Source organism: Trachurus japonicus, chromosome 12 (assembly GCF_045865225.1).
Source record: "Trachurus japonicus isolate A0001 chromosome 12, Traja_1.0".
Classification (NCBI taxonomy): Eukaryota; Metazoa; Chordata; class Actinopteri; order Carangiformes; family Carangidae; genus Trachurus; species Trachurus japonicus.
This window is the reverse complement of record NC_140918.1, coordinates 2,413,907-2,434,508: the sequence shown is the minus strand read 5'-3', so window position 1 is coordinate 2,434,508 and position 20,602 is coordinate 2,413,907. Positions and strand designations below refer to the sequence as shown.

At 39.8% G+C, this 20,602-nt stretch overlaps 1 protein-coding gene across 1 annotated transcript in view; it reads left to right on the top strand.

Annotated features, from left to right (window-relative positions):
- Nucleotides 1–20,602, top strand: part of myo18b (myosin XVIIIB) — an 88,453-nt gene that overhangs the window by 26,144 nt on the left and 41,707 nt on the right. The window contains exons 14-24 of the mRNA XM_085792582.1: nt 1,697–1,777; nt 3,162–3,282; nt 4,998–5,145; nt 7,960–8,143; nt 9,739–9,889; nt 10,956–11,065; nt 12,320–12,385; nt 12,540–12,668; nt 13,377–13,520; nt 14,890–14,979; nt 17,682–17,801. Coding sequence (XP_085648708.1) covers nt 1,697–1,777; nt 3,162–3,282; nt 4,998–5,145; nt 7,960–8,143; nt 9,739–9,889; nt 10,956–11,065; nt 12,320–12,385; nt 12,540–12,668; nt 13,377–13,520; nt 14,890–14,979; nt 17,682–17,801 — 1,344 coding nt within the window. The remainder of the gene's footprint in view (nt 1–1,696; nt 1,778–3,161; nt 3,283–4,997; nt 5,146–7,959; nt 8,144–9,738; nt 9,890–10,955; nt 11,066–12,319; nt 12,386–12,539; nt 12,669–13,376; nt 13,521–14,889; nt 14,980–17,681; nt 17,802–20,602) is intronic.

The window sequence follows — 20,602 nt, the reverse complement described above, 5'->3', positions numbered from 1 at the left end:
CCCGGCGGTTCCTGCTCCACCCGGCGGTTCCTGCTCCACCCGGCGGTTCCTGCTCCACCCGGCGGTTCCTGCTCCACCCGGCGGTTCCTGCTCCATCCGGCGGCCCTGCTCCATCTGGCGGCCCTGCTCCATCCGGCGACCCTGCTCCATCTTTCTTTCTTTTTTGTGTCATTGTCGTGTGAGCTACTACACTAATATGAATTTCCCTCCTCGGGATGAATAAAGTATTCTCTACCCTACACTACTCTAATCACAACCAGAGGTCAATACTGTTTTCTGTTTACTGTTTTATTTTTATTTTTTTTCTGTTTTTCTGACAATTCTTTTTTCAAACTTTTTTTTTCTGTTTTTCTGACAAAAATTTTTTTTTTCTGTTTTTCTGACTTTTTTTTCTGTTTTTCGGACAAATTTTTTTTTTCTGTTTTTCTGACTTTTTTTTCTGTTTTTCGGACTAATTTTTTTTTTTCGTTCTTTCTAACTTTTAACTGACTTTTTTTTTTTTTTTCTGTTTTTCGGACTCATTTTTTTTACTTCTGTTTTTTAGACTAATTTTTCCTGACAAAAGTTTTTTTTCTGTTTTTCTGACTTTTTTTCTGTTTTTCTGACTAATTTTTTTAAAAAGTTTTCTGTTTTTCTGACAAATTTTTTAATTTTTTCTTCTGTTTTTCTGACAATTTTTTTTTCTGTTTTTCTGACTAATTTTAAAGCAGATATCAGTGGCACGGCCGTTTCGGCTAATGCTGTGTTCAAGGCAGGCTTTTGAAACCGTAAGTTACAGCTTCAAGTCACAACTACGACTTGGTAGCGTTCCAGGTAACCCGTAGCTCGTGTTTTTACCGTCCTGTTGTCTGTGAAAGTTCCCTATAACGGCCACTCGTAACTTCCGACCCGTGAACTCGTACCAGATCGAACTGGTATGACTTCACAGGAAGGAAAAACACAAAGTACGAGTTTCCTTGAACGCACCATGAGTTAGCAGCCCCCGCCCTTGTCAGGCATCAATTGGTCCTCGTGCTACGTCACCACATTCACGCGCATCCCTTGGCTGCACACACAGCCCTTCATGCCGTTCTCTCCCCTCATTGGATAACACTTGTATCCCACAAGGAAAATTTTCTCCTCGGGTTACAGCAGAGCAGAGTGACGGAGAGACTCGTGTTTAGGCTGAAATACTTCATGTAAGTGATTGCTGACGGAAAATAGGACTATTTAGGACTTATATTAACAAAAACATTCCACTGATATCTGCTTTAAATTTCTTTTTTAATTCTGTTTTTCTGACTAATTTTATTTCTGACTTAACGAGATTTCAACATCCCATTAAGTTTATCCCGGTTTAACTGCTGCGTTCAAGTCAGCCTCCACTTCATCATGCATCTATTAGATCTTAGATCCACGAGATATGCTGCACTTCAAAAAATACAGTCGAGCTCTCACCGGCATTGTTTTGTGCTACATGTTTATACTATTTCAAAATAAATGTCACCTTCCAAAACAAATTTAGATGCATAGTTTGCAAGGTGATGTAGATTTTCAAAGAAAAATCCCACTAATGTTTCTTATTGTCACTCGGTTCCCTGTAAATTCAGATATTGAGAGGAGACAACCTGTTATTTATTATTTTGCTTCTGTATACCCTACACTTATTTATTATAAATACTACAGCATTATAACTGTGTGTGTGTGTGTGTTCCAGGAGAAGGTTCCCGTGGAGTTTGAGTGTCCAGAGAGCAGCCCGGCCGAGGTGGTGTCTGCCCTCGACCAGCCGCCGCCACAGGTAAGAGACTAAGACCCCGTCCACACAGATACGGATTTAATGAATCCGCGTACGTTTTTTTATCGTTTCAGCGTTTCGTCCAGATGGAAACGGCGTCTTCAGGAGGTGAAAACTGTATTATTTGGAAAGGGTTTTTTTCAAAATGAACAAGAAAGGGATCGTTTGGGGGCGAAGCTCCGTTTCCGTGTGGACGAGGCCTGTGACACGAGGGGAGGAGGGTTTATTGACAGTTAACTCTGCTTATCAGCTGTTTCCTTACTACTTTACATTCTGCGGTAGATTCTTGCACTTATTAGCACTTTATTACGAATTACAATACGAATCAGCACTTTACTGTATAATCTTGCACTTTATTACGGCCGGGCACATCCTGCATTAGAATACAGCGGTAGCCTACATAACTTAGCACCTTAGGCACTTTTTCCCCACAATCTAGCTCTTTATATGGGCACTCCTGCAATACAAATTAGCACTTTACCGTTAGCCATTCTATTTTCTTTTTACACTTTACCATGTTCACAATAGAATTTTAACATTGAGCTAGTTGATCATGTGTCATCCCAAACATATTTACATTTTTTTTATGTTCATTAATATGCATTGTCCCATTTCTTAAATAAACAAACTTGAAACTTGATTCCTCCTCACAGGATGATGGAGGAGGTGGTGAAAATATAAATCTCTCTTTTTCTTAATTTAATTTAATTTAATTTATTGGTTTATTTGACAGGGACAGTGCAACACTGATCAACAGAATAAAAAAAACTGCAAGTGAGCCAGAGTTAGCCAGAGTTAGCCAGTAAGGCTAATTTTCATCTGTTGTCCTTGGCCAGATGTTACACAGGCAACCTAAGAACCAAAAAAACAATTAAGCAATGCATTAAAATACAGCTGAAATGACATATCAATTTACCTAAAAGCTCATAATAACAAATAAGACATGTACATAACAGCTCATAAAGGCAGGTGACACATAGCAACACTGGCATGCAGACATAACATGCAGACAGAAAGAAAGTAGATAGCACATATGACATTAACACTATCAGTCATTAAAAAACAGGACATGCAATGGCAAACATATGGGAAACAGCACGAACAATAACAAGACAGTGACAGACATGACAAAGCATAATGTGGTTCACATGATTGATTATTGATTAACCACTGCCTTGACTGCCTTTTAGAGGAATGCTGAGTATTTGATTCTCTTTTTTCTTTCCTCTCACATTTTGACGCAGCCACGAGTTCCCAAAGTTTTAGTTCAATTTAAACTTGAAAACAGTGTTTCTCTTTTGTGGTAATCCTGCTGTGTGTGTGTGTGTGTGTGTGTGTGTGTGTGTGTGTGTGTGTGTGTGTGTGTGTGTGTGTGTGTGTGCTGCAGGTGCGGGCGGCAGATGGAGACCCCAGAGGTCTGCTGTGGGTTCTGGATGAGGAGATGGTGACACCGGCCGCCACAGAGAACAGCGCCCTGGGGAGAGTCTGCCAGTACTACAGCAGCGCCGGTACAGAGCTGCACACACACACAAACACAGCATGTGTGTGTGTGTGAGCTTTATTAAAGGGATAGTTCACCCAAAATTGAAATTTTTACTCATTATCTCCTCCCCCTCATGTGGACTAAGGGCTGGGAGAAGTTTCAGAGTCCTCCGTGGCTTCTCTGAGTTACAGGGGGTCTCGGCGTAGCAGTGCATGTCCATATGACGGTTGCAAATGGATACCAACTGTCTTCGTAACAAAAAGACACACCAAAAAACATCCAGATACCTCCATGCTGCTCGTATGTAATGTCCGTCTTGTATTGAAGCCCCGACATGCGAAATTGTCCTGAAAAAAATTAAATAAGTCTATATTTCAAGCTTGTTTGTAGCGGAAGCTCCTCTTGAGAAGCTTTTCGGGGCTTCAATACAAGACGGACATTACATACGAGCAGCATGGAGGTATCTGGATGTTTTTTGGTGAGTCTTTTTGTTACGAAGACAGTTGGTATCCATTTGCAACCGTCATATGGACATGCACTGCTACGCCGAGACCCCCTGTAACCAGAGGTGTATAGTAACGAAGTAGATGTACTTCGTTACACTACTTAAGTAGTTTTTTTGAGGATTTGTACTTTACTGGAGTTCTTTTTTTAATCAGGACTTTTACTTTTACTTCACTACATTTAAAAGTTAAAAAATATACTTTTACTCCGTTACATTTACGTTTGCCACCTCGTTACTCGTTACAAATTAAAATAGAACTATAGTCTAGCCTATATGACCAAATAATCGCCTGCGTGCAAATATGCGCATGTGCTCTAAAAGCCGTTGAGGGTCCGACCTCATTCAGTAAAAGCCTGTTCAATGAAATGCCCGGGCGATTACTAGGCTAGTATTTGAATCTGCGATAGTGAAGCATTCACACAGTCTCTGTCACTACGACCCACTGCTGCTGCTGCTGCTGCTGCGGAGAGCTGTGGCAGCAGACGGCTCCAAAGATCCTCTATGCGTGACAGGATCGATCACTCTCATTAATCATGCGCCGATTGATAAGTTTCGTTTTTACCGTGCACCACTGCCATGCATGGTGCCTGTTGCAAATACCTGCCTGGTTCTTAGAAACGCCTGGGCTCCAGTTGATTGAGCATATCAAACGCCCGGGCCAATAATGATCATCATATACGGTACAGACACAGACAGACGCTTGCTTTATGTTCTCAGGCAGTCACAAGACACTTGATTCACTCACTCTACATGTTTGCTCAGGTGTTTTTTGGTTTTATCATTCCACATCTATTCACCTGAAAGTGAAATAAAACAACACACAAGTAAAACAAGTGGTTGTTTTGCTTCTTTTTATGCTAAATACTTTGTACTTGTACTTGTACTTTTGATACTTGAGTATATTTTTTCACAAGATACTTTTGATACTTAAGTACATTTAATGTGAGCTACTTTAAGACTTTTACTCAAGTAATTTTCTTATGCGTGACTTTTACTTTTACCAAAGTCGTTTTTTGTTATGGTATTTCTACTTTTACTTAGTTACTTTTTTCAAGTACTTTATACACCTCTGCCTGTAACTCAGAGAAGCCACGGAGGACTCTGAAACTTCTCTCAGCCCTTAGTCCACATGAGGGGGAGGAGATAATGAGTAGAAATTTGAATTTTGGGTGAACTACCCCTTTAAACACATGGTGTGTGTGTGTGTGTGTGTGTGTGTGTGTGTGTCCCTGCAGTGCGTCAGTGCGAGCAGCCGCTGCAGTGCGAGGTGAACCACCTGATGGGCTGCGACCCCGTCCGCTACGACCTGACTGGCTGGTTCGGTCTGATCCAGAACAACCCGTCTGCTCTCAACGCCATCTGTCTGCTGCAGAACTCCACCATGTGAGTGTGTGTGTGTGTGAGTGTGAGTCACTGTGTGTGTGTGTGTGTGTGTGTGTGTGTGTGTTGAGGCCTGGAGGCACGATGCCACCACACATCGACGACAACGACACGTCTAAATTTCATGATCAATATGGGCGAAAAGGGCGAAGGCAGAAGCAGCTTATTAATGCCTATACCCTGTTTACAGGAAGAAAAATTACAATAACAAAACAAAACCAAATTTGTAGGAAGATTACACTGGAAGAGTAGAGTAAGTAAAGTGAATAGTATCAAAACAAAACAAGCAGAACCACCTTTTAGTAATATAATGAACTTACTTTATCCTAGTGTTAAATATTTATTCAATACATTGATTTTAAACATCCTTTTAAATTGGGTAATAGTTGTACATGATTTAAATTCATTGTCAAGGCTATTCCATAATTCTACTCCAATAACAGAAATGCATTTGGCTTTAGTGTTTGTCCTTGCTAGGGATGTCACCATTACTTGCTTTCACAATTAATCGCGGTATTAAACGCCACAATTAATTTATCACAAAGATTCCTAAATACCTTCACTTTCCAAAAAAGATTATGTCGAAACCATCTTGACAAATGTGCGCCAAAGTAAAGGTAAATGCACAGAAACTGGTCCATTTACCTAATGTAACATCGAATCGGTACGAATTTAAAAGTTTGCATGTCATTTGCAATTAAAAAAAACAATTAAAAAACGATTTAAATAAACTTAAACATTTGGTAAAGATGACAATTAATTCCCCTGGGGAATAGAATTGGTCCTTTATTAATAGATAGAGTAGAGTAGAGAGTAGAGAATACTTTATTCATCCCGAGGAGGGAAATTCATATTAGTGTAGTAGCTCACACGACAATGACACAAAAAAGAAAGAAAGATGGAGCAGGGTCGCCGGATGGAGCAGGGCCGCCGGATGGAGCAGGAACCGCCGGGTGGAGCAGGAACCGCCGGGTGGACAATTACAGATACCTATATATATAAATTTGATTTTACACGTACATATTGTTGGGAAATTAATTAATGCATAATAATTGTGATAATCGTAATACCGTGATTATTTCTCTGATAATAATCGTACCAAGAAAATCTATAATCGTGACATCCCTAGTCCTTGCTTTTGGTTTGTTTAAAATGCAGGTCCCCCTGAGGTCAAACTGGGTCGGTAGATTCACATTTTAACCAAAACAAAGCGACCAAAACTCTGTGGACACGTCAAGTCTGTCTGTCTGTCTGTGTGAATCTTTTTTGTTTTTTTTATTTCGAAAGCAACAAAACAGCAACTGCACACTCAAAAACCACACAGTGCTTATATCTATTTATTTCCAGCTTTCGGTCATTGTGGCCTGAAGAAGGTCACAATGACCGAAAGCTGGAAATAAATAGATATTTAGTTGTTTCTACAGTAAGTTTAAAAGTTCAGCTCCAGCTCCTCTCCGAAGTATCTTGCCTACGGATGAGCGGTGGCCTTTTTCACAATATATTTATTTCGAACATGTGAAACAAAATAAGGCACAATTTCAGTTTGTTCCTTGATGCATAAATAACATGGACAAGTTGAAGTAACAACAGCAACAAAACACAAAAGCAGAGTCATACATATTCAAAAAGGAGTGAGAAGAAGCTGTTCCACAAATCATGAATAGATCGATTACTTGTCCCACTTCATTAAATGCTCTTTATTCCTTTGTTAGAAAGAAAAAAGAAAATGAAAAAAGATAAAGTAAAGAAAGATACATAAAAAAAGTAAGTAGTCTGAACACCATCTTCCCTGTAAACCCCCCCAGAGTTATGTTTTTGTACATTAATTCATAATTTAGACTGTTCCATAATTTCGCAGCCCCACATAGTATGCTTTGGTTCCCTCAGTGCATTATGGGATGTGAGGCGAGCTCATTGTTTCTATGGTTTCAAGGTGAACTACAGCTTCGTTCAGCTGCTGTTTGTCCAAACTGGCTCCATCACACATCGTCTTATATTAGCTGTCAGCATCAGCTCTTTGTGTTGTTACCATGGAAACACAGACATCTTCACCAGATAAATTTAATACTGAATTGAAACTTTTAGATCAGATATTATTATTATTGATCCCTAACTGTGAAAATCACTGTCACTGCAGCAGGTATACACATCACATGATACCAATAGAACAATAACAGTAAAGAATAAAGTTTTGGAATAAAAATATATACACATAATATAAAGAATAGTGTATATACATGTTATACATATCTATATAGACATAAGACATAGAACTTTTTATTGATCCCATGTGTGGGAAATTCACTTACAGGACACGTAAAGAAGTAAGGAATAAAAAAAAAAGACTTCACTATGTACAAAAATATATATAAAGCAAAAATATAAAACTAAATATGTAATATTATGTACAAATGATGATTTAAATAGAGAAAAAACGGCATGTACATGTTGTTTAATCAGAGATAATGCACAGTGTGGATCGGTATGAATAAAACAGCTTGTATGAACTGAGCAAGGTAAAATACACAAGGATAAATTATGCGGAAGAGAAAAATAACGTTACTCTTGCAGCTTTTCTTTCCTTCTCCTAATTTAAAAATCAGATTAGTGGATGTTTATTTTCACTCGACACTTGAGATAATTATTATTTGCCAAGTGTTTGGAAAGTTGTGAAACTGCATCTGAGCAGAAGCCGCTCGGAAAATCTGTAAATGTTTTTATTTATTCACACTTTTCTGCACTGACTGGTGTGATTCTGAATGTTCAGATATTGACCCTGCAGATGCTACAGTTGTAATCTGATTACTCCCTCTGCAGCGCGGCGGTAAAGGCCATGTTCACCCCCAGGGTCTCTCTGCCCCCGCTGTGCCGAGGCCTCGGGGGTCTGGAGGGCAGCAGCCAGCGCTCGCTGCAGAGGAACGGCACCATCAGGAAAACCTTCAGCGGCGGGATGGCGGCCGTTCGCAGACACTCGCAGTGCATCGCCGTCAAGCTGCAGGCCGTGAGTCACACCTGGACACATCTGTTTCACATCTGGTCACACCTGGTCACCTGGGTTTTAATCTGGATCAATCCAATCCAAACTTTATTTGTTGTGCACATTAAAACATCCACAGTCGACCGAAATGCTGCACAGAATAATACATAAAAGCATCAGAAATAAAGACAAAACACCTTACTGTACTGTACATAAGGCGTAAAATTACATATAAAAACAAATAAAATCAATTAAAAGGCATACAAACCCTCAATTTGTGTTGTTCAAAACATTTTTAGTAGAATCAGGAAAACTTTGATCCAAAAACATCAGGTTTATTCTGATCCCAGCAGTTAAAATGTGATTTAATTTGAATCCAAAAGTGGTTAAATAAACAACTTTAACTAACTCAATTTATCTGTTTATATTCTGAACCTGGTTTTTAAACCTTTGCACTGATAAAGTAAATAAAATTAACTTCTGAGATGGTTTAAAATTCAGGTGCCAAGTATAAATCAATCAATAAATGTTTGTAAACTACATTTATAAATGTTGTTTATTTGACCAGTTTGAGTTTAATTTAAAGGGATAGTTCAACATTTCGTCAAATTGGCCCATTGCCATAATCCCTATAGTCATAGCAGTAGGTTTGTTACCTTTAATTGTCGGTGCAAGCTATTTTTAGAACGGCGGAGCAGAGCCGTGAGCTGCTCAGAGCTACGCTACGGAGGCTCATTATGGGATTTCTTGGTTTCCCTCATCAAACTCATCAAATACACAATCCAACAACTCCACAACGCTCTGGTGGACAAGTTGTGAGCTGCACATTCACCACGCTATGAGATAATAACACAACGTTACCACACAGAGTTGTTGTAGAGGGAAATACAGAGACTGTTGATGAAAAACTGTCCCTGAAGGCAACGTGCATCAGTGGTTTTGCATGAATTTCCCTCTAAAACAACTCTGTGTGGTAACGTTGTGTTATTATCTCATAGCGTGGTGAATGTGCAGCTCACAACAGAGCATTGTGGAGTTGTGTGAGATCTATCTATCTATCTATCTATCTATCTATCTATCTATCTATCTATCTATCTATCTATCTATCTATCTATCTATCTATCTATCTATCTATCTATCTATCTATCTATCTCTGTGTGTCTGGTGACTGACTTTCAATTTTGGTCAAGTGTAGTGTCTTTATGGGTTAATTGGTTGTTGGGTTATAATATATATATTAATATATTCATTCATTTGTGTTGGCTCTGCTGTTTTTGGCCACATTGGCAATTATAAATAGCTTTAAAGGGCAAATTTGTTCAATCTATGAAACTAAAAATTTAAAACTAAAACTACTATAAATCAGTACTGGATTACATAGAGTTGTTTTAGAGGCAAATTCATGCAAAACCGCTGATGCACGTTGCCTTCAGGGACAGTTTTTCATCAACAGTCTCTGTATTTCCCTCTAAAACAACTCTGTGTGGTAACGTTGTGTTATTATCTCATAGCGTGGTGAATGTGCAGCTCACAACTTGTCCACCAGAGCGTTGTGGAGTTGTTGGATTGTGTATTTAACCCCTCCTCCCCCCTCCTCTCCCTCCCTCTCCCCGCTGCAGGACGCTCTGGTGAATCTGATTCGTCGAGCCCGGCCCGTCTTCCTGCAGTGTGTGAACGCCACGATGGACGGCGGCGGTTTCGACGTCCCGGCTCTGAGGGTCCAGCTGCACTCGACTCAGATCCTGTCGGCGCTGCAGCTCTACCGCACAGGTCAGCAGGTCCAAGCTAATCAATAATTAATAATCAATACAACACGTTAAAGTATGTGAGTCTCAGAGGCGTCGTAGAGAAAAACAGTTTGTGCCTCATTTAATAATTCATGTTCCTGGTTTAGTTTCACTTCACTGCAAAAACTCAAAATCTTACCAAGAATATTTGTCCTATTTCTAGTCAAAATGTCATTTCTAGTCAAAACAAATCTCATTCTACTTAAAATAAGACACATCATATTTAAAAACTTGCTTGTTTTTAGACACTTTTTACTTCTTTCAAGCAGATTTTCACTTGAAATAAGTAGAAACATCTGACAGTGACAGTTTTTCTTCCTTATTACAAGCACAAAAAACTTTTTTTCTACTTATTTCAAGTGAAAATTAGTTTGAAACAAATTAAAATGATTTCAAAACAAGTTAATTTTTAGGTGATGAGTCTTATTTTAAGTGGAAAGAGATTAGTTTTGACTAGAAATGAGACATTTTGACAAGAAATAAGACAAATATTCTTGGAAAGATGTTGAGTTTTTGCAGTTGTTAATGACATCACTCCGTCCTGCAGCTTTAACACTCACACTGTCTGTCTGTCTGTGTGAGTTTAATAAAGTTTTATTTCAAAGTTTCACACAGGAATATGAACAACAAACACAATGTTTTGTTATCTGCTCTCTGAATTTTATTAAACCTCCTCCCTGAAAATATTTGTTTTCACAGATTAAAAAAAAAAAAAAAATCCTGCAAGAAAAGTAAAATAATAATAAATCTTATAAATATTTTTGTTGTTCTCAGATTGAAAAGTGTTGACTGAAGAGAGGAGGTTAAATATAATATTTTCTCCAGGACGCGTCCCAGACTTTCTTTATTATGTGGTTTTACACAAACATGAGCATATGTTTGTCTTTAATTTTAGGTTTTATTACACCATATAACACATTTTATCATATTTAATCATTATTTCTTTAGTTTGTCAAACATAAATACAAATTCCTACACTGATAATTTGCAGTTATGGCTTTATTTCCTTTCCCTCCTCCTCCTCCTCCCCCCCCCCCCCCTCCCCTCAGGTTTTCCGGAGCACATGACTCTCAGTGACTTCAGGTGTCACTTCCAGGCTTTGTCTCCTCCCATCATGAAGCGTTACGCCTCCATGTTCGTCAGCCACGACGAGAGGAAGGTCAGTGTGTGTCTGTGTCTGTGTTTCTGTTAACCCTTTCCCACTGGCCAAAAAACCCGTTTAAACCCGCTAACAATCGGCTTTTGGTGGCAGTGGGAAAGGCACCGCGCCGGTCAAACGACTCGGCAAGCGACGCGGGTTAAAATTGCCTTTAAAGCAGAAGTAAGCTATCCGGTGGTTTTGGCTAATGCTGCGTTCCAGGCAGGCTTTTGAAACCGTAAATTACAGCTTCAAGTCACGACTTACGACTTTGTAGCGTTCCAGGCAACCCACTCTTGTTTCTCCGACCTGTTTTACCTGTGAAAGTCACTATAACGGCCACTCGTAACTTCTGACCCGTGAACTCGTACCAGATCAAACTGGTACGACTTCACAGGCACCATAACGTCTTGTCAGCAGATGGAGTTAGCAGCCCCCGCCCTCGTCATGGATCTATTGGTCCTCGTCCCTACGTCACCACATTCAGGCGCATCCCTTGGCTGCACACACAGAGAGGACTGCCCCTTTATGCCGTTCTCTCTCCTCATTGGATAAAGGTTGTAGGATACAAGGAAAGTTTTCTCCTGGGCTCAGAGCAGAGCAGAGTGACTGACAGACCCGTGTTTCAGACCAAACACTCTATAGAAGTGATTGCTGTCGGAAGATACAACTATTTAAGACTTAGATTAACACAAACATATCGTTTACTTCTGCTTTAATCGGCTCGGCTCTGCTCGGCTTGCAGTGAGAACGCCAGACCCGCGTCAACCCGCTAATTTACGTGATGACGCTGAGCGTTATGTGACGCCACGTCATCGCGCCGGTCGCGTCTCATATCACGTACCAAAACAAAGCTCTTCTCTCATTCAAGACTGGGATCAAAAGATCAAACAACACTGACCAAAAACGATTGAAAAAAAAAATAGAAGCGACTGTCTGTTTAACTGACGTGTTGGGGCCGTGGACGGCAGACTGGCTGTCCTCCGTGGTCCTGGTGTTCAGGTCAGCCAGGCGCCTCGTCTGCCTCGGCGGACGGACACTCCACGGCGGCTGGCTGTGGCATGACACTGTGTTTCTTGCACCGCGGATGAGAGCGGGGCAACTGGTTCATGCCGATTGTTAGCAGGTCGACCCGCGTTTAAAAAACCTGTGTCGACCCGCTAATTTTAGTGGGAAAACGGCTTAAGTGTGTGTGTGTGCTCCAGAATCAATACATTGTTTCCCTCTGTCTGTGTGTGTGTGTGTCTGTGTGTGTGTGTGTGTGTGTGTTTCCAGGCGGTGGAGGAGCTTCTGGCTGAACTGGATCTGGATCGAAGGAGCATCGTGGTGGGCGCCAGCAGGGTGAGGCCATGTTGGATCTGCTCCAATCAGACGGCTCTGCATCAATGAACCACGACTGATGTGTGACCTCTGCCTCTTCCTCTTATTCCTGTTCTTCTGCTTCTTCTCCTCCTCCTCCTCCTCCTCTTTCTCCTCCTCCTCCTCCTCCTCTCAGGTGTTCATGAAGCGCGGCGTGCTGCGTTACCTGGAGCAGCAGAGGGACCAGCAGGTCACCGGTTGGCTGGTTTACATTCAGGCTTCCTGCATGGGTCACCTGGCCCGCCAGAAGTACCGCAAGCTCAAGGTCAGCAGCACTTTAATATGACAATACACTTATAATCTACATTTATTTCATTTTTTCTCCATTAATCTATAAAATGTTAAAAAACAACACAGTTTCTCTGAGCCTAAAGTGACAAACTCAAACAACCAATGAAGAAAAACACATGTGAGGAGCTGCAACTAGAGAATATTTAACATTAGTGTGTGACAAAAACGACCTTATTGTAAGTTTTTCCTAAAGTTCATACATTCAAATTAATTAGAAATACGTTTAGAGTCTTTTAGAAATGAATTTTGCTGGTCTGATTTGAAAATGCAAACCTAAAGACAGAAGAATAAGAAGATATTAAATGATAATCTGTGGCACGTTTCATATAGTAATAATAATACATTTTATTTGTAAGCCGTTTTACAAATGCTCAGACACTTTACATTTAAAAAAAATCCTAAAATAGAGCAAGTCACATATAAATTACCCCATAAATTAAGAATTAATTGAACTGTGTTTATTTAGCAGCTTTAAAATGAAGCTACGATTCATGAACCTGTGTGATTTAATTCACCTGCTGCTGCTTTTATTTTGAAAGAGGAGTCCACATTCAGTGATTCATGTTAAAGCAGTTTCCCCGTGTGTGTGTGTGTGTGTGTGTGTGTGTGTGTGTCCGTGTGTGTGTGTGTGTGTGTGTGTGTGTCCGTGTGTGTCCGTGTGTGTGTGTGTGTGTGTGTGCAGGTGCAGCAGATGGCCGTCAGCTGTCTCCAGAGGAACCTCCGAGCTCTGAGGGTCGTGTCCAAGTGGAGCTGGTGGAAACTTTTCTGCCGAGTTCGTCCTCTGCTCGACGTCAACATGGACAACGAGAGGCTGCGAGCCAAAGAGGTACGACGGTGCATTCAGGGACACATCGGAGATCTGAGCACTCAGTGGTCTGGACCACATGTCTGCACAGTGGAGGTCTGGTCTTTGTTTCAAATGGATAAAACTTTATTTAATTGTAAGAGCTGGGCTTTGTTTTACAGAAGCGTACTGCATTCACTTATAAAAATGTTAAAAAAGCTCAGTTTTCAGAGTAATTTTTTTTCGGACTTAACAAGATTTCAAAATCCCGAAAAACAGAAAAAATATTGGTAACACTTTGTAATAAGTACATACTATTTAGCATTAGTTAAAGGGACAATGAGGAGTTTGTATTTGGTTCTAAAAGAGTCTCATATTGATGTGGATGAATCTACGTTACCACTTGTTAATGGGTCTATTGTAGATAAATATATCGTTTTGTCTTTATAGTTATTTTAATATTATTATTTAGTGGTCGACTCGTCCAGCATTTCCTAGTTTCAGTTTCCTGGACGCTGCCTGGCGGGTCACGGGAATAACGCCGCCGGATCGCGAGTTGGCATCGTTTATGGTCTTCCAACCTCCAACTTTCGTTCTTGATCAATGAAAACATTCTTGACAAATGTTTTCGCTTTCATCCGTCTTGCGTCGGTCCAAGAATTTCACCGTGCACGCAGAGGCTCATGGGAAATGTAGTGTGGAAACACTTTGCTTTCCAAAACTCCTTGTTGTCCCTTTAAGCTTTAATAAATACTGAATTCATCATTTATAACTCATGAATACTCTAGTATGTAGTTTATAAAGACAGTTAGTGCCGATCAATGATGAGTAAAACATTTTAACTGTATTTATAAACTACATACTAATGAGTATTCATGAGTTATAAATGATGAATTCAGTATTTATTAAAGCTTAACTAATGCTTAATAGTGTGAACTTATTATAAACGGTTACCAAAATATTACTCTGAAAAACAGAGCTTTATTTTTTTCAAATGAAATTCTGTATTACTTAATCTTTCCTTTATTAAGTTATTAAGCTATTATGAAGTTATTATTAAAATTATTATTTCACTCCAGCCCTCAGCCGATTACTGTGATTGATCGCTGAAGACGCAGGTGTGAACGGGGCCTCAGATCTAAGTGGCAGCTCTCATCCTGCTCTACACAACGCAGAGTGACATTGTTTCCGATTGATGAAGATGTTTCAAACAGACTTTGCTGCAGACGATAAAAACACTGAACATGAATCAACAAACAGACGATTGATCAGTCGCCGCCGCCACAAAAAAGAGATGAGACGATTTTAAACGACGGCAGCGAACAAACGTCTCGTAGAACAAAAAACAGACGTAGTGATGAGACAGAGAGTTTGATTTCAAAGAGTCGTCGTCTGTCTCTTTTTCCGTCAGGACGAAGTTTCCGCTCTGAGGCGACGTCTGGAGAAGTCGGAGAAGGAGCGGAACGAGCTGAGGCAGACGGCCGACGGCCTGGAGACCAAGGTCTGAGCTACACACACAACACACACACACACACACACACACACACACACACACACACACATGCTATGATTTTGCTATGATTGTCACCTAGTTGTCTTGGCCTTTTAAACTTAAATTTGCATGTACTTCTTAACTGTGTATTGTTATTGTTTTTGTTTTAACTGTGAAGCGCTTTGTGACCCTGGTCTGTGAAAGGCGCTGTACAAATAAAGCTTACTTACTTACTTACATAGACAGGGTATCCACAGGGTCTTGAAAAGTATTAAAAGGTGATACTGTAAATCAATTTGGGGAAAATTAAGACCCTTAAAAGGTATTAACTCATTGAGTGCCGCGCTCCTTTCCAAAGTTTTAGTCAAGTGTACCGGCAAATTAGACCATATTTGACTTTTTATTTTAGAGCCATAGTGTATTCTATATTATTGCCACCAACACATACTGTAGCTCATTTGAAAGGTTTAACTTTATCCTTCAAATGGCCACAAACCGTTTGTTTCTACGTGCCTCCGTTCCTGAGAAAAGTCAAGCTAAACATGGCTGGGTTTCACCAAAATCCCTCCTTTTTTTCTAGAAAAGGAGATAGAGCGTCTTTTATGAAAGGTGCGCTGTTTGTGTCTGTCGCTCTTCAGACACTCGCATTTCTGGATCAAAGGGCTCGTATAAGATAAATATACACAACAATTGTTGTTCTATTCACAAAACCACCATCGGGGGCGGGGGGGGCGCCACTAAACAACAATAACACAGACGCACCGTGCCGTGTCACAGCCTCTCGCCGCGGAACGTGAGGCTCTGCCGGCCACAGCGGCTCGCGAACACCGGTCCCGCCGGTGGTCGCGGTCCGTCTGTGGTACGGGTCGGTGGTGCCGGTCTGCTTTGACCCAGAGACCATCAGATTTTACCGCGGGAGGACTTTGGGGAGGACACGGTGTTGCTCCAGATGAAGACCGGGCGGGACTGTGGGCTGAGAGCTTCCTGGTTCAGCTCCCAGCTGCTGCAGCCTCGCGGGTGAGAGCGGAGCAGCAGCGGAGCAGCTGCTGCATCCACATGCAGAACTCCGTTTGCAGAAGCTGAGTTATGATAAAAACTTCCAGATCATGAGCTGTCATGTGACTTTGATCGTCATCTATTTCAGTTCTCCTCGTCGTAGAGTCCCCAAATTTACATATAATGTGTATTAAAGTGTCTATTTTCATAATTTAAAAAAAAAGCAAAAAACGAAAAATTTCGTTTTTGGCACTCAACGCATGGGAACGAAAAACGAGAAATTACGTGGTTGGCACTCAATGAGTTAAAAAGTCTTTTCACGACTTTATAAAGTCTTAAATTTTGAAGGTATTTTTTCTGAATTAGCTGTCCAAGAGTTTGAGTCCTAAAAAACATTGTAAAAGTGTGTGAATTTATTCATTTTATTAAAAAACAAAGAAGAAGCGGTACATGAAAAAAGAAAATAAGATTGTTGTTTTTGTTTTTTGAGAGTGGTTATAGTTACAGTTATAAACTTTGCCATATCCCAGCCTATTTTGAATTCTGTAGCATCATAGTGGTCTATATAGTCTTTATCACAAATTAAAACTGCATGTTACGTTAAAAGTAGGGGTGGGCATTGCCAAGGACCTCACGATACGATACGCATCACGATACTTGAGTCACGATACGATACGATATTGCGATATCCAAATTTTGCGATATATTGCGATATATTGCGATATTCTACGATATTCTACATAGTTCACTGAAAAATGTAAAAGGCATTATGCATCTTAAAATCCGAGTTGTATGTACATCAGATGATAGTGATAATTCATGGGACAAACTGAGTCAAAACAATGTAATTCAAATTATCCATGCCAGTTTATACAAGTGCAAGTTACAACAACATATTTGCATGAACAACACACTGTCTGAGGTAGCAGTACAGTGACACCTCGCGGAGCAGAGGTGCGGAAGTCGTACTGGATTTACGTCTGAAACATGATTTATTATTTGAAAAAGAAAAACATTTTTTTGAATTTTTTTTTTTTTTTTTGAAAAAGAAAAAAAATCGATATTTAAATATTGAATATCGATATCGTATCGCGATATAAAGTATCGCGATATATTGCCATATCGATATTTTTGCCCACCCCTAGTTAAAAGTGTAATGATGTAAATGGTTACAGCTTGAAGTGGCGGTGAGGTATTGAAAAATATTGAGAAGGTCTTGAAAAAGTCTTAAAAAGGTTTTAGAATTAACTTCAAGATTCCTGTATATCCACAAGTTTCCGAACGTCATCTATGGTCAAAACTGGCTTCCGGTTTGCCGGTTTGGTGGAATTTTACGTTTACGTTTCCATGGTTTTCAGGCGTTGTCATAGTTGCGGTAAACGCATGGGTCTATTAACGCTGGCTTTTAACACGGATGTCAATTTGTGTGATATCCACTGTTAAAAGCTGCTGTGATGATCCATGCGTTTTACAGATTTTCATTGGGGGAAAAAAAAAAAAAAAAAAATCCATGCATTTACCGCGGCTACTGAAACCATGGAAACGTCAACATAACATTCCAAAACCGGCAAAACAGGCTACGTTTTTGACGTTCGGAAAAAGGTGGATAGCAAGATAGAGACACACACACTAACACACACACACAGACACACACATAGACACGCACACACACACACACACGGCGAGGTCTTCACGCTGTCGTTCCCCGTCTGCAGGTTACCGCGGTGACATCGGAGCTGAGTGACGAGCGTTTCCGTGGCGACGCGGTGGGACAGGCGCTGGACGTGGAGCGAGCGGAGCGACTCCGACTCAGCAGAGAAAACAAAGAGCTGCAGGTACTCAGGGGGGAAGTAATCTGTAATCTGTTACACTTAGTTACATTAAGGTACACAGTGTTAGAGTAGTTACTGAGGAACTAAAGAGTAGTTACTGAGGAACTAATGAGTAGTTACTGAGGAACTAATGAGTAGTTACTGAGGAACTAATGAGTAGTTACTATGGAACTAATGAGTAGTTACTGAGGAACTAATGAGTAGTTACTGAGGAACTAATGAGTAGTTACTATGGAACTAATGAGTAGTTACTGAGGAACTAATGAGTAGTTACTGAGGAACTAATGAGTAGTTACTGAGGAACTAATGAGTAGTTACTATGGAACTAATGAGTAGTTACTATGGAACTAATGAGTAGTTACTATGGAACTAATGAGGAACTAATGAGTAGTTACTGAGGAACTAGTGAGTAGTTACTGAGGAACTAGTGAGTAGTTACTGAGGAACTAATGAGTAGTTACTGAGGAACTAATGAGTAGTTACTGAGGAACTAATGAGTAGTTACTGAGGAACTAATGAGTAGTTACTGAGGAACTAATGAGGAACTAATGAGTAGTTACTGAGGAACTAATTTATTTATTTGGTTCATTTCGGGCATGTCAATGAGGAACTAATGAGTAGTTACTGAGGAACTAATGAGTAGTTACTGAGGAAGTAATGAGTAGTTACTGAGGAACTAATGAGTAGTTACTGAGGAACTAGTGAGTAGTTACTGAGGAACTAATGAGTAGTTACTATGGAACTAATGAGTAGTTACTATGGAACTAATGAGGAACTAATGAGTAGTTACTGAGGAACTAGTGAGTAGTTACTGAGGAACTAGTGAGTAGTTACTGAGGAACTAATGAGTAGTTACTGAGGAACTAATGAGGAACTAATGAGTAGTTACTGAGGAACTAATGAGTAGTTACTGAGGAACTAATGAGTAGTTACTGAGGAACTAATGAGGAACTAATGAGTAGTTACTGAGGAACTAATGAGTAGTTACTGAGGAACTAATGAGGAACTAATGAGTAGTTACTGAGGAACTAATGAGGAACTAATGAGTAGTTACTGAGGAACTAATGAGTAGTTACTGAGGAACTAATGAGTAGTTACTAAGGAACTAATGAGTAGTTACTGAGGAACTAGTGAGTAGTTACTGAGGAACTAGTGAGTAGTTACTGAGGAACTAATGAGTAGTTAATGAGGAACTAATGAGTAGTTACTGAGGAACTAATGAGTAGTTACTGAGGAACTAATGAGTAGTTACTGAGGAACTAATGAGGAACTAATGAGTAGTTACTGAGGAACTAATTTATTTATTTGGTTCATTTCGGGCATGTCAATGAGGAACTAATGAGTAGTTACTGAGGAACTAATGAGTAGTTACTGAGGAAGTAATGAGTAGTTACTGAGGAACTAATGAGTAGTTACTGAGGAACTAGTGAGTAGTTACTGAGGAACTAATGAGTAGTTACTGAGGAACTAGTGAGTAGTTACTGAGGAACTAATGAGTAGTTACTATGGAACTAATGAGTAGTTACTATGGAACTAATGAGGAACTAATGAGTAGTTACTGAGGAACTAGTGAGTAGTTACTGAGGAACTAGTGAGTAGTTACTGAGGAACTAATGAGTAGTTACTGAGGAACTAATGAGGAACTAATGAGTAGTTACTGAGGAACTAATGAGTAGTTACTGAGGAACTAATGAGTAGTTACTGAGGAACTAATGAGTAGTTACTGAGGAACTAATGAGGAACTAATGAGTAGTTACTGAGGAACTAATGAGTAGTTACTGAGGAACTAATGAGTAGTTACTAAGGAACTAATGAGTAGTTACTGAGGAACTAGTGAGTAGTTACTGAGGAACTAGTGAGTAGTTACTGAGGAACTAATGAGTAGTTAATGAGGAACTAATGAGTAGTTACTGAGGAACTAATGAGTAGTTACTGAGGAAGTAATGAGTAGTTAATGAGGAACTAATGAGTAGTTACTGAGGAACTAATGAGTAGTTACTAAGGAACTAATGAGTAGTTACTGAGGAACTAATGAGTAGTTACTAAGGAACTAATGAGTAGTTACTGAGGAAGTAATGAGTAGTTAATGAGGAACTAATGAGTAGTTACTGAGGAACTAATGAGTAGTTACTAAGGAACTAATGAGTAGTTACTGAGGAACTAATGAGTAGTTACTAAGGAACTAATGAGTAGTTACTGAGGAACTAGTGAGTAGTTACTGGGGAACTAATGAGTAGTTACTAAGGAACTAATGAGTAGTTACTGAGGAACTACTGAGGAACTAATGAGTAGTTACTAAGGAACTAATGAGTAGTTACTGAGGAACTAATGAGTAGTTACTGAGGAACTAATGAGTAGTTACTGAGGAACTAATGAGTAGTTACTAAGGAACTAATGAGTAGTTACTGAGGAACTAATGAGTAGTTACTGAGGAACTAATGAGGAACTAATGAGTAGTTACTGAGGAACTAATGAGTAGTTACTGAGGAACTAATGAGTAGTTACTGAGGAACTAATGAGTAGTTACTGAGGAACTAATGAGGAACTAATGAGTAGTTACTGAGGAACTAATGAGTAGTTACTAAGGAACTAATGAGTAGTTACTGAGGAACTACTGAGGAACTAATGAGTAGTTACTGAGGAACTACTGAGGAACTAATGAGTAGTTACTGAGGAACTAATGAGTAGTTACTGAGGAACTAATGAGTAGTTACTAAGGAACTAATGAGTAGTTACTGAGGAACTACTGAGGAACTAATGAGTAGTTACTGAGGAACTACTGAGGAACTAATGAGTAGTTACTG